This window comes from Athalia rosae, chromosome 8 (assembly GCF_917208135.1).
Source record: "Athalia rosae chromosome 8, iyAthRosa1.1, whole genome shotgun sequence".
In the NCBI taxonomy this organism is placed as follows: Eukaryota; Metazoa; Arthropoda; class Insecta; order Hymenoptera; family Athaliidae; genus Athalia; species Athalia rosae.
In genome coordinates, this window is record NC_064033.1 from 4758701 (window position 1) to 4777398 (window position 18698).

Below are 18698 nucleotides of genomic sequence, written 5' to 3' on the forward strand. Positions count from 1 at the left end.
CTTCGAATTTATAACGTTAATTATTATATTTCCAGAAGTCTATATACGGAGAGAAGATAAGGCAAAGAAACGGTTCGACTCGAATCGTGATAATGATACATTATGCACTATGATATCATCGCGAATTGATCGTTGGCATTTTCTTTAGATTTCTTTTCTTTTCCTTTTTTTCAATGCAGTATTTGAAAAAAAAAAAGAGCACGATAACGTGACAACTGTAACTCTATACTTCTGAAACGCATGAGAACAAAAGGACGAAAATTTTTAATTTATTGCTCACACATGTTACCACAGTAGGCGATTACAGTAGATGACGGTAATTTTCCTATATGTATGTGACCGAAATTAAAATCTGTTAGCCATCTTCTTTCCCCCCCCCCCCCCCCCCCTCTCAATATTTTTGTCCATATAATAAGTGAAAGTGTGAAAAGGTCAAAGTATATTCGTCAAACGCGTACATAGATATAGGTTTATTTTTGAACATTTTAACAACTACGGTAAACATGAAGTCATAGAGAAGCGGAGAATCGATGAGTAATTGTTAGCTTTCGACTTTTTCATTCTACGCAAACACGATTATACCTACATTGCAGTTATATTTTCTCGCGATGACTAAAACTACCTTCGAACTTCCGAAATCGTGTTGTACCCTCTTTCTCGTCCCCTCAGCGAATTTTATTCATTCCCCGATTTGAACAAGGGTTGAATAAATTTCCCCGAAATGGCCCCACCGGCTTTCGTCGATTTTTCTCTCTCCTTTCGACGATCGTTTTATTTTTACTTTTTTCACTTCAAGCACCGCCAAACGATCCGGAACGAGGACTCGACTGTTCTTCCGGTCCAAAATGGGTTTTGCGAAGAGCGAGGAGGTCGTGCACAAAAAAAATACTCTACAGAAGGATACCGGTTTTCGATTGGCTTCCGAGATACAACAAAGAATTTGCCATTTCCGATTTAGTCGCCGGTATCACCGTCGGTCTTACGGTGATACCGCAAGCGATTGCGTACGCCAGCGTCGCCGGCCTCCCTACACAGGTACCCGAACGATTGTTCTCCCTTTTTTCCTCCCGGTTTTGGAAGATTTTCAATTTATCCATTCCGTTTTTCAGTACGGTCTTTATTCCTCGTTCATGGCGTGTTTCGTCTACACGATATTGGGACCGTCCAAGGACGTTCCGGTCGGCCCGACCGCCATAGCGGCGATCCTGACCAAAGAAACGCTGCAAAGATCAAATTTGGGAGCCGAATTCGCGGTCGCTCTGACCTTCGTGTCCGGCTGCGTCACCTTGATGATGGGACTATTGCAGTTGGGTAAAGAATATTCGATAAACTGATAAGATAGCCGCGGTATACGTGTACCGCAGGATCGGCGATACGCAGCGCCTTCGATCGAGGACAATGTGATTCTAAAATAACGCGGAAAATGGAAGGCTGGTGTTGTTGAATAATTTATCCTCATTTCTCGCCGCAGGATTTTTAATAGATTTTATCTCCGGTCCCGTTTCGGTCGGATTTACGTCAGCGGCGGCAATAATCATAGCTACTTCGCAAGTCAAGGATATTCTGGGACTGAATTTTAACGCTTTGAAATTCCTGGATTCTTGGAAAGCCATTTTCGAACACATCGGCGAGACCAGACTGTGGGACGCTGTACTCGGAGTCACCTGTATGGCCGTCCTCCTCGTTCTCAGGGTGAGTTTACGGGTTCCTCGTCAAAATTTTTTGTGGCAAATAAAAATTCCGCTATTTTTCACTCATTCGCTTTCCGCATGATAATTTTTTACTCGCAGAAACTCAAGGACATACGGGTGACCTCCAAAGACGCCAAAGAACCGACGCCCGTCCAGAAGGTCGTTATAAATTGCCTCTGGTTTATGTCAACGGCGCGAAATATATTCGTCGTAATAATTTGCGGCGTCGGTTGTTACCTGTTGGAACATCATTTGGGCAGTTCCCCCGTAGTATTGTCGGGGTACGTGAAGCCGGGACTACCGAAATTTCAACCTCCGCCCGTCAACGCCGTCGTAGGCAACGAAACGTACAATTTCGGCGAGATGGTTTCCGCTCTGGGATCCGGATGTTTCGTTGTACCGTTAATCAGTCTTCTGGAAACGATCGCCATCTCGAAAGTATTTTGTGAGTAAATAATTTCAGTCACGTTCTGTAGAATTTTTCAGGAATAGGTAACTCCGTCGCGCTGTACTCTCCTTCGGATCATTCGTCAAGGATCTTGAGACCGGCTGTCTCGAACGAAATCCTAACGGATTTAATTTTCCTCGCTTGATTTCGATCCGTTACAGCTACCGCCATATGGTGTACGAATTTCTCCTGGGGATCCACATTCCCCCTCCCCTCCCCCCTCTACGCGTGCCTTCCTATCTACGCCAAAAGTCGTTTTTTTTTTTTCTCTTACGGTTTTTTTTATTCGGATCGGTCTACCTCGCGCTGAATAAAATGAAATAGAAAAAATGGACCATCGATTTTATGCACATTGTTACTATACGCGAGTATAACTTATCGATAAAACTCTCGCAATTATTCAGATACTACGCCACACCTTTAATTTTCATCTACCTAACGCTTCTGTGTAAAACTGTAGGTAAAAAAAAAAAAAACAAATATATATTTGTAACGCGATGTGTCGCGGTTGTTGAAATTGCGACGAAATATTTTTCGATAAAACAAGTATAAAATAGAGAACCGGTTTTATCGGGACAATTATTATTCTTTTCTTTTGCCTCTTTCTTATATTTTTTTTTCGTTCAAAGTACACCGCATGAATAATTAATTCTATTGTCGTTGTTTGAAGTTTGATAAATTTTGGGAATCGTCGTGTTATTTATTGTTATTGTTACAATTTTCTTTTTCGTCGAATGCAGCGGACGGAAAACCCATAGATGCAACGCAGGAGATGCTGGCTTTGGGCGCGTGCAACATCCTCTCATCCTTCGTGTCTTCAATTCCGGTTAGCGGAGGTCTCAGTCGAGGTGCGGTGAACAACGCGTCCGGTGTAAAAACTACCATGGGTGGCGTATACACCGGTCTAATGGTGCTCATTTCTCTGCAATTTTTCACGCCTTATTTCACCTATATACCAAAAGCTGCTTTGGCGGCGGTAATAATAGCCGCGGTCGTCTTCATGGTCGAATTTCACGTCATCAAACCGATGTGGCGAACCAAGAGTGAGTTTTCAATTATCTCCTTTTTTCTTACCCCATCAATTCCGTTTTGATGAGGCGGAAAAAGTAAAAACCTCACGTAGTTTTTTACTCAAACGCTATCAATGGAAGATATTTTTCAACAACTGGTTTTCTTCACCGATAAATGAGGAAAGATAATCAATGACGAAGGAGTGACGACTTTTTCCTTCAATTATAGCATCCAATTCACCGATCTTTGATAATGTCAGGTGTGCGTCGTTTGTTGTATTTCAGAAATGGACCTCATACCCGCCATCACGACTTTCCTTTGCTGTTTATTCATCAGATTGGAATTGGGCATCGTTATCGGGATCGGTGTCAATCTTCTGTTCCTTCTCTACGCCTCTGCCAGACCGACTCTGCACGTTCACAAAGCTGTGGTAGGCCAATGTTATCGGTTGATCAATTCGAGATACCTCACCGTAACAAAGTTTGAACCATTTCGTTTTTTGTTTTGTCTACACGATATTATTTTTTCGTTATCAGAGCACCAGCGGATACGAGTACCTCGTAATCACCCCCGACAGAAGCCTCGTCTTTCCTAGCGTTGAATATGTAAGAGCTGTTATCAGCAAACAGGGATTACGACAAGGAAATGCCGTTCCTGTTGTCATTGACTCAACGCACATACAAGCAGCTGACTTTACCGCTGCCAAGGTGAGAACGGAAATTCATTGACCTGGTTTATAATTGTTTTTTATCGTCGTTTCGACTCTGGTTTTCTTTTTACGATAGCGCTGGCGAGTCCGATTTTTTGAACTTATGTTAATTCGTTTTCTCAGGGTATCAAAAGCCTAGTCGAGGACTTTGCTGGACGTGGACAACCGCTATTGTTCCACAACTTGAAACCGAGCATAGTTGAAATATTCCGTGGCGTTAGACCCTCGGAACTTAAATGTAGCGCGAGTGAAACTGAACTAAACGATTACCTCAAAGGTGAGATATCGTCGATACGGATGTTCCGTTTCACGATGAACTTTTTCAAAAACTCTTTTTTTTTTCCTCTCATTTTAGAATATTCCAATCCGTCCACAACTTCCCCTGCAAGACACTGAAACGGAGGAACCCGATATTACGGCTTTGGCGAGATGCCAAGTTCAGTATCAGTATTAATATAGTTACCAACTTATTGTAATAACGCTATACATATGAGTAGATGTATGAAAGAAAATGAGAAAAACAATCCAGAGGTACAACCGCAGGGAGAATCAATCTTGCTACTATTTTTACGGCAAAAATATATATTTATTTTGATTTTGAGCGTATCACATCGAGAGACTAATAAAATAGAACACAAGATTAATTAATTCTTTGGCAATTTACTAGATCAACAATCATTGTCGGTTAATGAAGCTCGTCGGTGCACTTGCAATAGTTAATTCCCATCTCTCTGGCTCCTGGGCCAGGCGTCGCTACGTAAAATGTTGGGGTGCCCGAGTATCTGAAGAGAAGAAAATCAATGAATGCCTTGCAGTATTTGGAATATACATGTAACTTCAAATCATATTGCGCATAACTTACTTCTGCTTGATATTCTTGATGAGCTCATCCACAGATCCTTTTCTGACCAGGGTGACGGTGCAGCCCCCAAAGCCAGCTCCGGTCAACCTACTACCCAAAACACCGTCTATCTCTCTGGCTGCGGAGACGAGGGAGTCCAGTTCCTTGGACGACACCTCGTAGTCCTTTTGCAGAGAGTCATGACTCTCGTTCATCAAATGGCCGAACTTAACGAAATCACTTGCTTCCAACGCCTGAGCAGCGGCTTGGGTTCGGATTATCTCTGTGATCACGTGACGCGCCCTTTTGATTAGTACCTCGTCTGCCTTCTGTGCCTTCAAAACTGTAGAAATGAACGGGTAAAAATCCGTTAGACTCTCAATTTTAATCTGGTAAGATCCGTTCGCTCCAGCTGAAATTATTTACCATCTAAATCCTTAATAGTTGCGTCTCGCAAACTTTTCAGATTCAATTTCTTAGCAGCTGCATAGCAAGCGTCACGACGCTCTGTGTATTGGCTGGTGGAAAGCTTGTGCGGGGCGTTTGAGTTTGTTATTAAAAAGACGTAGTCATTTTGCACCATTGGAATAAGCTTGGTACTCAGATCTCTGCAATCGAGAAGCAGCGCGTGACCTTCCTGACCCATCACAGATATAAATTGATCCATTATCCCACATGGTACGCCAGCAAATTCATGCTCCGCTCGTTGGCACGCCGCTGCCTTAAAATAAAATGATCTGTTATTACTATCATTGATATTGAATAGCGTGAAAAAATATGAGGCTCACCTTGTCGCTTAATTTGACAGTTCGACAGCCACTGAGAGCCTCCAATAACGTATATGTCGCAACCTCTAGAGCTGCCGAGCTACTCAACCCAGCACCGACTGGTACGCTGGATATAATTACTGCATCGAACCCGGGTAGAGTGCCTGGAGCAAGTAGGTGTCGTTATTGTTATGAAAATTTTTTAAAACTAATAGCCATGAAAAAGCTGCTTGAAAATTATGGATAAAAATTTTTTTATCAGCGTATCATCTATTGGTGCTCAAATTGTTAATCTTATAAATCTAAATAGCGGCGGAGTCTTATAAAAAGTTAAAAGATAATCTTCTAAATCCGTCATAAAGCTTATCAAGATTTTATGCCTTTTACACTGCCGCATTTATCATTTACAATCGCACAAATCTTTGTTATTGATGATCTTTTGTATCTAACAATTCACAGACATTTATGAGGCATGAGATGCAATGAATGAAACTCTGTCCTACTAACATGTGAAGTTTGCAATCGGCCCTTTAATATAATTTGCCCATTTTGGTTCTCCAGGTTTGAGAGCATCCCTATTACTTATATCAAATTCTGTCCGGCTGATAGTACCGATCGCATCGCTCATCGTGATAAGAACGCACTTTGGGGATTGATTAGGCCTTGCAGCAATCACAGTGATCATTGGAAGGGCCTGTAGAATGTAAACATAATTAAAGCCTGTTGAGAAGGTTGTATGTGTGAGGGAATTGGAAACATTGATAACCATTTCACTAACATAATGGAAAATTTTTCATAATCTACAGGCAGACTTTTCAAGCGGGTACAATCACGTGAACGAATGAATGAAGTGGAACTGAGTAGGATTGATTAAAATTACCATTGGTAAAACGAAGCCTTCATTGTAATCCGTGTGTTCTCCGATTAAGTTAACCCGACCAGGTGCACAGACGCATACAGTTGCATCTTCTCCAAATTCCTTAGCAAATGTTTGGAGAGCCTTAACTCGAACATCATTCTTGTCGGGTATCACTGTAGCCATTTTAAATTCTCAATTGAATCTCTTTGCAGACACTGCTAGAAGGCAAAAGTTGATACAGGCAACCTCATTAGAACTGATCAGCTGGTGCAAGCAGATGATCTTTTTTTTTTAATTGGATACGTAACATGTGTGCAATGTTTGTCACACACAGACTATTTTTCAAAAACCCAAAGTCTCGAATAAATGACTGAGAACATAAGACGAGGTAATAAAATTAATAAAGTATAATTTAATTTTAGACAGTTAGATAACTAATATGAAGTAACTATATCTCACAGTGGTCTAAATGTGGTTCGAACGAGGGCTAGCACGATACTGACTATGACCGAAGTCAAGAGCTAGTGGCAATTAAGATCGAGAACTGTACATGCTTCCTAGAGTTATCAAAGTTCTGATAAAGAAAAAAGTATGAAACTTTACATGGTGTAGTACGCGAATGCGTGGGAGTCAGAGAAACAAACGCTTGTCATAAACATGGCAATAACTTCAGTGAAAATAGAGAAATACCTCGTGTATTTTTTCAGTATTTGATCTAAGATAAGAGTATCTAATAACACTATGCAATGTCGGTCTCAGATCCTTTGATCAAAGAGTTGAAAGGTAATTTTCTCATCATTTTAAACTACGTTTGACAGATAAGGGTTATGTTACTTCACCATGAGTTTACGAAAGCGAATCCAAATTGCAGGCTCAATAATCTCACGCACTCTTTCAGGAAAAGTTGATTCCGGTATCAATACGTCACTGGCTATTTATTTTTATAGCCGTTTTTTCAATCATATTGTTTTTCGTTTGACAATTTTATTGATTTTTAACCGATTGAGAATGTCGCCATCCGGCTCAGCTGTGATTTTGCTGGTATGTCATGTCGCTTTAAGCTGAAATCTCCCATGACATTATTCAAAAATAAACGCGGGCTAATGCCAGCTGCAAACAACTCCATCGTCTATAGACTTTCCAAATAATTGTTTAACTTATGCTACAACATACTTAATACCGTCATAAAGTCAAGCTATTTACACAGAGATGCCTGATAACAATTGTATCACGTTCAATGCATATCTGTACATAGATCTAGGTGTAGTAATTCATAAATCGATAATCCCGCTGATAATATTGCTCCGGGTAACTCTACCATAAGAATTCTTTTGAGTATCATATTCTTAGTAGATCTTAAACAAGTTTAATCTTCTTCAATGTTTTCCAATAATCGCCGTAATTTTTTCTTTTTTCATCGCACACTCAAGGCTGGACCCGCAAGTTGACGGAGTGTAAGACAGAAATTAATGATAGCAATATAAACCTGCCATCCTTCTGTAAGAGTTTGGAAAGATGCTTTCAAAAAGGTGTCGTGATGCGCATGAACGCGATTGGGTTTCCAAAATTACCCGAAGCCTGGTTTTGGATGGAAGAAATCACAGACAAGAATCAAAGGTGTGTAAGATCCCCAGTCGTTTGAACTTTATTTTCCCCCTACTTGAATTATCCATTTTACATAATCAAGCAATGATCAGTCTCAGCTATTCCTACACCTCGGCTGTACAAGCTGTGAAAGAAAACCCACGACTCCGATCTCCTTCTGGACGACTGAGACTTTTGATACGAATCTGTCTGTCTCGAAAATGTCTTCACGTACCGGTACAAATTTTAGTAAGCATCAAATGTACGCAGAACTTCGTGCAAAGTTTACATGGACTTTGCATCCGAACTTGATTTACAAATATATCATTTTTCCAACAGTTACAGAACACTCCGTTGCTCGCCAACGAATTTTACGAACCTCACAGTATTTTGGGCGATGAAATTCTGACGCAAATACTGCTGTCGGTTTTACTTCAGAGCACCAAGTTGAATTTCAATTTGAATCTGAAGAACGCTAGCTTTTTGGACGATACGTGGCAACTACCAGAGTGCTCAGCCCTTGAACTTGTGCCTTGTAAAACTCTGGGCATATCAGTTTCGTAAGTATTATACGGACGAAGAGATGTAATTTATTGATATCTGGCTAACTTGATCTCATTTGCGGTAAAGTCAAAGATCGCAGTTCAAGCTCTCTCATGAATTACTATCTCACTGTTTTATTCGTTTTGTTTTTTTTTTTTTTTTTATTCAATTGTAATCGGATTATTGAAATCATGCAATATACGCTGTTGTTAATAAAATTCACACCGAATCAACTCTTTTTCACTCGTCGTCTAGCTTCATAGAAGGAAAGGCTCTCGTAGTGAATTTGGAAGAAAATTCCGTCGCCGCTGAAGATGTAAGGAAAATACCGCCGTGTCATGTTATCTGCCATACATTGTGTGTGCCAATTAAATGCTGACTACGTTTTAATTCTTATCAGGATAAAATCGAGGTTGGTGATGTTCTGGACGAGATTAACGGGAACGTGATAACGGCGAGTGCCAAGGGTAGGCTTGGCAAAATCATGAAAAGAGCCATTGGACGACCCATATCAATTCACGTCGTCAAGGTACAACCCCCTATTTCCGATCAGTTATTTCGTGACATCGTTATGCATCGTCGCATGTTCGTCCGAATTCCCTCGATGATAAAAATCATCCGCCGATAACGTGTTCCGATACAGTTAGCAATATTTCGCCGGTGATCTGCACCGAATAGTTATTCGTGCTGCGAAATAACTCGGGATCCCGATCGCTGTTTCGACCGATTGAGATTGCGCGTTATCAGCTATGGGTGTCTGGTCAAGCATCACCGAATCGTCAAGATTATATAATTCTGAACTTTCGTTTTCTCTTATCAGCATCGTTATAAGCAATCCAGAGATTTCTATGGGCCGATTGTCAGCCTGATTCAAAGTTCCGGTATAGAACACATGAAGAGATTGCTGCTGAGAAGTCCGGTCCCAAAAAACGAGCAGAACGAAGACCCACCGAAATTGAGCGAAGCCGATTTGAACGGAGACGATAATCTTCTGAAACCCGGTTTCCACACCAAGTATTGTGGCTCGATATCGACCGGAACCGAAGGTGATGTAAAACAAATAGAGAAAGCTATTTGGCGGCTCCTTAGATCGGGAGATATTCATCTTACTCCGGTCAGGTTTGAATGTCTGGAAATCGGAATCAGGGTCACCCGAGAAGTGGACGAAAATGTAAGCCTTTAGTGTGCGATGAACTTGGAATCAAAAAATCGAAACATTCGACGTTTTCCAGGTCCTAATGAAACACAGTTACATGGAAATATCGTCCTGTGGGCGCACCGCTAACATCTCGGACTACTTCGCGTACATCGCAGGGTATGTAGGAAAATGAATAATTCTTTGAATTCCTCATGGGAATCGGATGACACGAGGCACGACGTGAGGGGACGGTCATGTTATCGTATTTCAGGGACACAAACTGTAACGTGGCGACGAACTTCAACGCCTATGTATTTTTTCATCAAAACGAAGATGACGTGCAAACGATTTTACAGAGCTTGGGACAAGGCTTTCAGCGAACCCATTTCGCTGTTTGAACAGGACGATATTGGCAGGATCAATTATTACGGCAGCTGAAAATGAGTAATTATCCCGCAAATTTGACAGCTGGTAATTACTGTTAATACGTTCAATCCATCCATCAGATACCAAAGAATAACATTATATATCAGAAACGAATATCAACATCAGAAGATGACATATATTTTGGGTCTTTATGATATTTATATCATAGTACGTACACCTCGTATAATGTAGTTTGTAAAAAATAAAAATTAAATTTTCGTTCCATCGATGGCGAAATTTAAAAATATCGGCTTTAAATACGTATTGAGAATGCAGTTCTGATAAAGTGTATCGATAACAAAAATAGCCGATATATTCAGTAATACATCAGACGCACTTTGATCGATTGAATAACACAATATTATCATCGTCAGAGTAGTTTTTTTTTTCTTTCTATTTTTCCAGTAATAAAGTTTTAAATGTAATGAGCAAATCAAGTTTATGAATTAGAATAGAGCCAAATACGTTATGGGCCAAAATCCAATTATCGAATTTCAAAAATAGCGCGCCGAGGCGCATTCTCGAATTCGCTCGTCGTTTTTGTCTTGAAAAGGTGACCTCTGATTTGAATAATTGAACGTCTTGACGGGTATAAATCAGCCGCAAAATAGCCGGTGTCGGGTAGCGATATAAAATGGGCCGCGAAGGGAAGAGGGGTGATGAAGGGCAGTTGAGAGGAATCTATAAAAAATCCTGAAAAATCTTCGGAACCGCGAAATTCCAGTTTTTAAGAATCGAACGGCAATCGTTCACCCCCCAATCGGTCGATGGTGACGGTGTTTTTATTCGGTTTTTTTTTTTTTTTCTATCGCCCAATTTGCCTTTCAGTTTCCTTAATTTCCCTGCTAATTATTACCCTCAACGGTTGCCTTCGGGTTGGTCTTCCGTTGAGTGTGCGCCGTAAAATCTGCTGTTCTGTCGTTGCTTTTCTTCCCGTAGATCATAGCGAGTGTTCTGCTAGTGCCGCACTATCGCGCACCGTCCGCGGGTCCTGAATCTTGAATGTTCCCGAGTGTCGGCACCACTGGATAAATTAAACGATAATAAAACATGGCTGCGAGCACGTCGATTGAACACCAATATTTCTACGAGGACGTTGTCTACCGAGTAGACAAACGAGGTAATGTAGAGTTCGGTATTGTTATGGCAAATGACGACCCCGACTCATCGGACGAAAGCTCGGACAACGAGGAAAGCCCCAAACGAAAGAAAGGGGAAATTCGTGCGGTCTGGCACCCCTCCGGCGTCGAGGAACTCGTCAACTCAAAAAAGGTCTCAATTTTACCCTTTTTTGCCCGATTAATAGTTCTTTCATTAGTTCAATGGATCGATTTATCTTCTATAACCGGCTTCTGGAACATGTTCAATACTTTATTACACACGATCATCGTTGTCCCCGATCCCACCATGCATCCGCCAACATTTAACAGGAGCCAGGGCGCATCTTCGCGATTCAAAACGCGCTAACTATGAATTTTTATTTAGCTTTCGGTTCTCCAACTGTCAGACTTCCCAGGCGTCTATGTAGTTCAAATTATATTGGCATCTTGTCAGATCATCATAACGGTGTCGGAAGAGGACATTGAATTAAAGAACTACAATATTTAAATATTTAAACAAGAACTACATCCTTATCAGTTGTTTATAATTTTAGGTAAACCTAGCGGACAGATCTTTGATGCCCGGTGACGTTGTGCGGCGTATGATCAAAGGAAAAGATACGCAGAGAGGCTACTGTCGAGACATCGAATTGACCGCATGTGTTCAAGTCATGGGGACTAAGCAAGTCTTGACCAACGTTAAAAGTGAAGACCTAGTTCCTCTGGAGGAATTTACTGCCGATATAGCAGTGTGTATGGATTCTTGGGTCGGTGGAATAAAAATGGTTCACTCTAAACTTTGGCTGGCAATGCCAGACGGATCACGTTGTGTTATAAATGAGATTGACGCTTGTGCTCTGGACCAGTTTGAGGAAAAGCGAGAAAATGTAATTTATGAATTTATCTGCCAAGTTGCTATCTGAGATAATTTTGCACGTGATCTCAGATATGGTGGTACAGTAGGAAAGATTTTCAAAGCTTGGAAACGTCAAACCTTGTAATAATAGTATATATTTAATTTCAGGACAATGATTTTCCGCATTTGTTGGAATTCTATCCAGGCCAGAGTTTGTGGGGGCCACTTCATTGCTTAGAAGATGCGCAGTGGATTCTTTGTACTAAGGAATTAAAAGCGAAAAGAAAGTCTAAGCCTCAAAAAATAACCAAAGTTGTCGTCGAGAAAGTAGAGACTGATTCTGTCGGAGTTCACTGGCAGTGCAGAGCATATTCCAAAGATGGTGCAGGGATGGATCAGGCCCAACCAAACTTTGTAGTGCAAGGTGATGATCTCAAAAAATTAAGACTGCTCAATGTTTTCGAGCCATCGACTCTACAAGTCGGTGACCGAAATTTTTACGTGGTCAAAGAAAATGAAAATGTGATTAGCCGGGAACAGTGGCGTAAACAGCAACGGGAAATATTCAATATCCCAAAACATGGGCCGAGGAAATCACGCGTCCAAATAATCACTAAACCCGCTGACTGGAAAAGTAAAAATATAGATCGTCAAACAGCAGATCGAATGGAAGCTAATTTGGCGAACAACCCTATCAATAATACTCACAACTCTGTAACAAACAATTCACTTATACCACCTCCTCAAAATACCAACGCTGAAAGTTCAGACGATTGGGACACGGAAGATACTGGATCCCTGAGTGATACAGCTTCGGTGAGCGCAATTAGAAAACGTCAGCAATTATTTTCTTCCTCAGGAACTCTTGACAACATCGATATTCGAATTACAGGTATCGAGTGACTGTTCTTGCGTGACCTCAACGGGTAAAAAAAAGAAAGGTCCAGCTCTCATGACCAAGGTTTTGAAGAAAAAAAAATTGTGCAAGGCCAAGAAGAAGGTGGCACCCGTGCCGTTAGTTCCTGGAACAAAAATAGTTGTGGAAACTCTGTCGACTAGCACAAAAGCTAATGTTGTTTGGCAGGATGGTTCCGTAGAAATTGGTACGGCTATATTCAAATTTTTCAGTATTACAAACTTCTAACGGGCACACAGTTATTGTCATGAGATTCAACCTTTGCGCTCAGGTATTCCATCTACGCAGTTATATCCTATACATCATCTGGATGATCAGGAATTTTTTCCTGGTGACTTTGTCGTTGATCAAAAAGAAGAGTCCAGGATGTACGGCGTGGTGCAGAGCGTCGATCATCAAGGCAGAACAGCTAAAGTCAAATGGTTCCGAACTTATACGTCAAGTCAGAGCCCTCAGTGAGTGCATTTTTTTTGTCCCGCAACGTAATTTACATATGATAAATCGCCGATAATGAGCACTGACATTTTTGTATCAGACCAACGATGTTACAAGAACGGGAAGTAAGCGTGTATGATTTGAAAGATCATCCAGACTTTCAATACCGGCCGGGGACCTTGGTCATTCGAATAGCGAACTTTGAGGGTCAAGACGCTGGATGTACAGCTGGGCAGGTCCTAGACAATTATCCAGAAGGACGAGTCAAAGTTTGGTGGGTCGACGGTCACGTCAGTATGTGCTGGCCACAAGACTTGTATAAAGTAGGTGAATACGATGGCGACGAAGGAGAACTTTGGGATGACGTGTCGTCCGAAGCATCATGGGAAACCGAGTCAGAGGATTGCTTTATTGCTGATACCGAAGGTTGTAATTATTACGTTCTCAAATGATATTTAATTTCTCAGTAGTGTGGATAGTTAGATGTTTTCAGTAGTTTTTATTCTCGGTAACTAGATTATTCTTCAATAACAGGAGCAGAGCAAACGGAAAATATAAAACCAAAATTAGCGGCCCACATAGAAAAAGCGAGGATCGCAATGTCTAGGCTAGAAGAAATTTTCACGCAAAATCCATCTCTACAAACTACGGAAGTGATGAGACGACTTCTCGAAGTATACAAAGATTGTAGATACATGGACAAGTTGATGGCGACTTCATTCTTTCACGAAAGTCATTTCCAAGGTCTTTTGGAACGTGTAAGAGAACGCGGTAGAGCGAATGTAGCACAGAGGATGGCTGATCAAGTGACTCGATTGTTCACCCATCAATCCGGAGGAACTGAAATCGATCCAGAGCAAGATAATATCGAAAATACTAATATTACTAACACAAACAATCTGCAGACAACCACCAATACCTCGAAAACAAAAAGTACAAAGCTAGTTGAAGAAATGCCACAAGGTGGTACCCCTGCCCCGGACCCTGCCGCTAAAAAGCAATCAAGTAAGGAAGATGAAGATGAAATCAATCAACTTTTCATCGATATTAATCCAAACCCAGAAGATTCCGGTTTATTTTCCGTGGAGAATTCCAAAAAGGAATGCGGCTCAAGTGAATCTAGTGGAGAATTCCTTCTCAGCGAAGACGTGAACAACACAGCCGATCGCTCGCCTGCTCTCGAAACGTCGGAACCGGTGAAGGACGAGAGCGTAGACAAGGCAAATGCCAGAAATCAAGAATACGTTGCCAACTCTCACGTTTGCGTGAAACTTTGTACATTGATAAAAGCTCAACTGGTGCAAGCTCATGCGGAGGTTTCCAAAAGATTTGGATTGGCAAGAATGTCGCTTTCCGACGCTGCGAACAATTCTTCTCCTCAGAGAAAACAAAAAAAAGAGGAGAACAAGCCCATCGAGCTTTTGTCTGTGCCGTCCGAACCTTCCGTTGATATCCCACCGCCAGTTTACATGGAAGGCGAGGGCTTTTCGATCGAGGACACTGCCCCCGATAGCCACAAGTTCAAATTGACCATGTTTCAGCCCACCGACGCATCAAATTTCTTCAGAACCGTTTCCAAGGAATTGAGGCTATTGAGGAATTCTCTGCCACCAGGTATTTGGGTAAAAGGATTCGAAGATCGGATGGATTTATATTCCGTCATGATTCGGGGGCCAGAAAAAACGCCCTACGAAGATGGACTGTTTCTGTTCGACTTTCAACTATCGGCGGATTATCCTGCTGCTCCACCCTTGTGTCATTACATTTCTTACTGCAGCGACAGACTGAACCCGAATTTATACGAGGACGGAAAAGTCTGCGTCAGCTTACTGGGCACCTGGGCGGGTCGCGGCACGGAAATATGGACCAGTTCGTCGACTCTACTGCAGGTAATCGTATCGATTCAAGGTTTGATTCTCGTGTCCGAGCCGTACTTCAACGAGGCCGGATACGAGAAACAAAAGGGATCTCAACAAGGCCGCGAAAATTCGAGAATGTACAACGAAATGGTAGTCTTGAAACTCGTTCAAGCTCAAACCAAACTCTTGCAACATCCACCGCTGGTGTTCAAAGAAACTATCATCCAACACTTCAAGAGACACGCGCAGAAATTACTCCAGAGACTCGATTTGTGGATGGAAATATCCGAGCAACACAACAACCAACACCCCATGTCACCCATCACCCCCACGACCTTCAAAGAGATAGCCGACTATGGTACGTAAATTAACGTTTGATTATCACCGAGGGTTAAATTTTTAGTTGACGGCTATTTCTCTTGCAGATGACAAAATTCTTCCTGAATTTCCTCTAATACCTGCATCCAGGGGATTTTGTATCACGTTGCGAAAGACCTTAGCGACGTTCAAGGATGTTCTTGCGAAGGAGAGTATAACGAGCCGAGTATCCGGGTCGTTGGGTGGTCTGAATTCGAAGGAATCGCAAATAACGTCAAAAGAGTCGATCGTCGGGGTAAATATAGATGATAAAAATTCGGATTCTTTTATTAAACAGTCGGACGTTACAAAGACGAACGGCACTAAAGAGGTAAAAAAGATAAATTCTAACGGCCAGTGTCCGGATAACGTGCAAAAGAAAACCGAAATCACCACCTCGACGAGTATTTCCGTCGCAAATTTGAGCGAGACGAAAAAGATTGCGCCGGAGCGTAACGCCAGCTAGCCACAAGGTAAATCTAAACCTTTAGCTTACAAAAATTATACAATTATTCGGTAATATATTAATTGAATTAATAACTATTCTTGAAATCGATATGTTTATAGTATCTATTTATTGAATGCAAACATAGTTATCGATGCTGTGGTTAGTTAACACAGGTAAACTTCTGAAAGGGGTAATTAGGTAATCGACTGTATTCAGTACCTTGTTTGACTTCAGAGAACATGACAATTTTCGATCTGTAAACAACTTACGTTATCTCGTGAAACGCGGCCTGAAAAAAATACAGTTTGTACGTCATTCACAATACCACGGTGATAATTCGTCGTCGATTATTAAAATTTCCAGACGGTCATTGGACATAAAGTTGCGTTACCTTCTCGTCATTTATTATCGACGAACTTAATCTTTCCATCGAATAGAGTGGACAAGATAATAAAAGATTAAAGCTTTACGACCAATCTCCGCATCTGGTAACTCTGTCGCGATAAAAGTCTACACGTTAACCATTTCTATAATGAAACAAAAAAAAAAAAAAAACTTTTTCGACATCCTAAAAATACCACTCAAATTTTTCCGATACAGTTAACTATATTATATGAAAACGAAAAATAAACGGTTACAACAATGTGAAAGAAAAAGAAATTAATAAGTAGCAATATGCCAGAGCCAACGTTTATTCGGTAATATAATTGTAACAATTATTGCGACGCTAAAGAAAAAAGTAAAAAACAAAAAAAAATTAAATAAATAACATACGTGAATAGATATTAAATTAGAATTCACTGACTTAAATTCCTTATGTTTCAGTCATATGAAATCATATGCCATCCACTAATATGATATATTGAATAAAATTATTAAAAACGACTAGAAGGTAGTGTTACTCTAGTTGCGATTCAGGTAGCGAAACTTATTCAGAAATTAAAAGTTAATTATTATTATAGATTAGAAGAAAATAAAGACTTAGATACTCTTTTCTCTTATACATATTTTTTTTTCTCTTATTTTTTCTTTTTATTAATTTGTAAACTTTTTTTTATTTATTCTTTCTATTTTATTTTTTCGTTTTCCTTTTTTTTTTTGGTATTTGGCGTAAGAGAAATCATAGATTCCAATCTACGGCAACCGTTGTAAAAGTTTACTATCTTAGATTATTGAAAAGCAATTTAATTGTAGTACTATTAATTATTTGAATTTGAATGATCGTATAAATTAAAATACATTTCTTCAGTATTATCAGGATACGTGTGTTAGATACGTATTTTGTCTAGGGTTGTCGTGTGCACCTAGAATTTGTCTGGTGATTTTATTATTATCATAATTATTATTATTTTTATTAGTTCTATGATTTTTGTAACGAAACTTTTTTTTTGTTTGTTTTTTTTTTGTTCATTATTACTTATTTTATAAAATTTATTAAAATTTTTGTACCGCAAATATTCTGTAGTCAGTAAATTGTCGTTTTCATTAAAATGTACAGTTTTGATTAGTATTTGATTTGTTTGCAAATTTAGTTGGTTCCTGTTCGATAAAATATTGTTTGAAAATTAGTGGCAGAAAGTATATTTTCAAATTAGATAATCAAAGGATCGTAAACCGTTCATATTTACAGATGCATATTTAGTTGAAAGAAATAAAGAGTAAATAAAAATAAAAGTAATAGTTAACGCTGATTTGCCTCTGGGAAGAATCAGATTTGAAAATATGTACAGAACAAGTTGTGATGAGAAAGAAGGAAGCTAACTAAAAATAAAGGAAAATAAAAAGAGTGTATGATTGTACGTGATTAGTGAGGAATTTAAATCTTAAGCAATTAGTTTTTCAGTAAATTGCCAAAGTTATATCGCGCCAGCTGCTATACCTATGTTGATTCAAAATCGAATTCTCCAAGCATAATTTAGCAGCTCTGTAATGGTGTGTGTTCCTACAATTATACTACGTCCTCAATGCATCTAATTATTGATTTATATCAAGATATATCGATGAAAAACAGAAGAACAAAAATATTGATTCCATAAAATGATAATAATTTCCAAATCCCGACGTTACTTATCGTCTCTATGAGCACTACATCGTTACTGTTTATCCCTCCCAAAGAACAGGTCTTTCTACGCTACATAATTTTAACTTTTTTTCATTTTATTTTTTTTATTTCCTTCCTCCACTTCTGTCAACTATCAATGGTGCTGTTCACTGAAACAAAAAAAAAAAAAAAAATACAAAACGAAAAAGAAAATTACGTAAGTCATACCGCAAAAACACGGACTTATATTGAATATGAACAAATAATAAATAAAGTGAGTAAAATGTGAAAAAAAAAACATGGGAAACGTTGGAACGTGATGTTCGGGATGCCTTGTATATGTGCCAGCTATTTATATTACTATAAATTTTACTCATAAGCCATAAGCTTTGTTTTTGCTCTACTGTGTTTTAATCATACTGTTGGGAAATGATTAAACGTAATTTATTACCAATAAATACTCGGCCCTATGTTGTTTGTCTTAAAAAAAAATAAATAACTTGGTATGGTATATTCATTGATATTATTCTAAAATAAATTATGTAATCTTGATTTTGAATCAATAAAAGTCACTAAGCAATTAAAGGATGTGATGAAATAATTTATAATTGATAAATCCAGTTGGATGATTGAAACGATTGAAACCAAATATTTTCAACTCGTCGTAAA

At 39.7% G+C, this 18698-nt stretch overlaps 4 protein-coding genes across 17 annotated transcripts in view; 3 read left to right on the top strand and 1 right to left on the bottom strand.

Moving 5' to 3' along the window:
* LOC105686322 (sodium-independent sulfate anion transporter-like) overlaps positions 1-4601 on the top strand; it is an 18897-nt gene extending 14296 nt beyond the window's left edge. For 6 of the 7 annotated variants that reach the window (XM_048659917.1, XM_012401004.3, XM_048659918.1 and 3 more), the window contains 9 exons: positions 797-1035; positions 1110-1311; positions 1472-1692; positions 1791-2136; positions 2880-3182; positions 3435-3580; positions 3687-3857; positions 3983-4136; positions 4215-4503. In XM_048659917.1, coding sequence (XP_048515874.1) covers positions 797-1035; positions 1110-1311; positions 1472-1692; positions 1791-2136; positions 2880-3182; positions 3435-3580; positions 3687-3857; positions 3983-4136; positions 4215-4255 — 1823 coding nt within the window. In that variant the 3' untranslated portion in view covers positions 4256-4503. Of the gene's footprint in view, positions 1-796; positions 1036-1109; positions 1312-1471; positions 1693-1790; positions 2137-2879; positions 3183-3434; positions 3581-3686; positions 3858-3982; positions 4137-4214; positions 4504-4526 lie in introns of those variants that run through there. The other variant, XR_007279993.1, reaches the window with a different exon arrangement.
* On the bottom strand, positions 4424-7300 carry LOC105686330 (galactokinase-like). 3 transcript variants are annotated; one of them, XM_020852734.2, is made up of 7 exons: positions 7166-7300; positions 6348-6541; positions 5975-6161; positions 5489-5631; positions 5127-5421; positions 4722-5043; positions 4424-4641 (listed from the first exon to the last, which is right to left on the bottom strand). In XM_020852734.2, the coding sequence occupies exons 2-7, from the start codon at positions 6507-6509 to the stop codon at positions 4545-4547; spliced, it is 1206 nt and encodes a 401-aa protein (XP_020708393.2). In that variant the 5' UTR covers positions 6510-6541; positions 7166-7300; the 3' UTR covers positions 4424-4544. The 3 variants fall into 3 exon arrangements, with proteins under 3 accessions (XP_020708393.2, XP_020708392.2, XP_012256438.2); XM_020852733.2 differs by lacking the exon at positions 7166-7300 and adding an exon at positions 6786-6928; XM_012401015.3 differs by lacking the exon at positions 7166-7300 and adding an exon at positions 6786-6922 and having other exon boundaries at positions 6348-6544.
* LOC105686328 lies at positions 4957-10264 on the top strand. 5 transcript variants are annotated; one of them, XM_048659930.1, is made up of 9 exons: positions 4957-5092; positions 7757-7943; positions 8024-8159; positions 8250-8470; positions 8709-8769; positions 8854-8982; positions 9274-9624; positions 9686-9768; positions 9863-10264. In XM_048659930.1, the coding sequence occupies exons 2-9, from the start codon at positions 7864-7866 to the stop codon at positions 9987-9989; spliced, it is 1188 nt and encodes a 395-aa protein (XP_048515887.1). In that variant the 5' UTR covers positions 4957-5092; positions 7757-7863; the 3' UTR covers positions 9990-10264. The 5 variants fall into 5 exon arrangements, with proteins under 5 accessions (XP_048515887.1, XP_048515885.1, XP_012256436.2 ...); XM_048659928.1 differs by lacking the exon at positions 4957-5092 and adding an exon at positions 6523-6714; XM_012401013.2 differs by lacking the exon at positions 4957-5092 and adding an exon at positions 6972-7109.
* Positions 10265-10418: 154 nt separating this feature from the next.
* LOC105686320 ((E3-independent) E2 ubiquitin-conjugating enzyme) lies at positions 10419-18614 on the top strand. 2 transcript variants are annotated; one of them, XM_012401001.3, is made up of 8 exons: positions 10419-11289; positions 11672-12004; positions 12142-12789; positions 12866-13076; positions 13161-13344; positions 13425-13750; positions 13859-15541; positions 15609-18614. In XM_012401001.3, exons 1-8 carry the CDS (start codon positions 11068-11070, stop codon positions 16004-16006), a joined length of 4005 nt encoding a protein of 1334 aa, XP_012256424.2. In that variant the 5' UTR covers positions 10419-11067; the 3' UTR covers positions 16007-18614. The 2 variants fall into 2 exon arrangements, with proteins under 2 accessions (XP_012256424.2, XP_025601768.2); XM_025745983.2 differs by having other exon boundaries at positions 10419-11137.
* Positions 18615-18698: the final 84 nt, after the last annotated feature.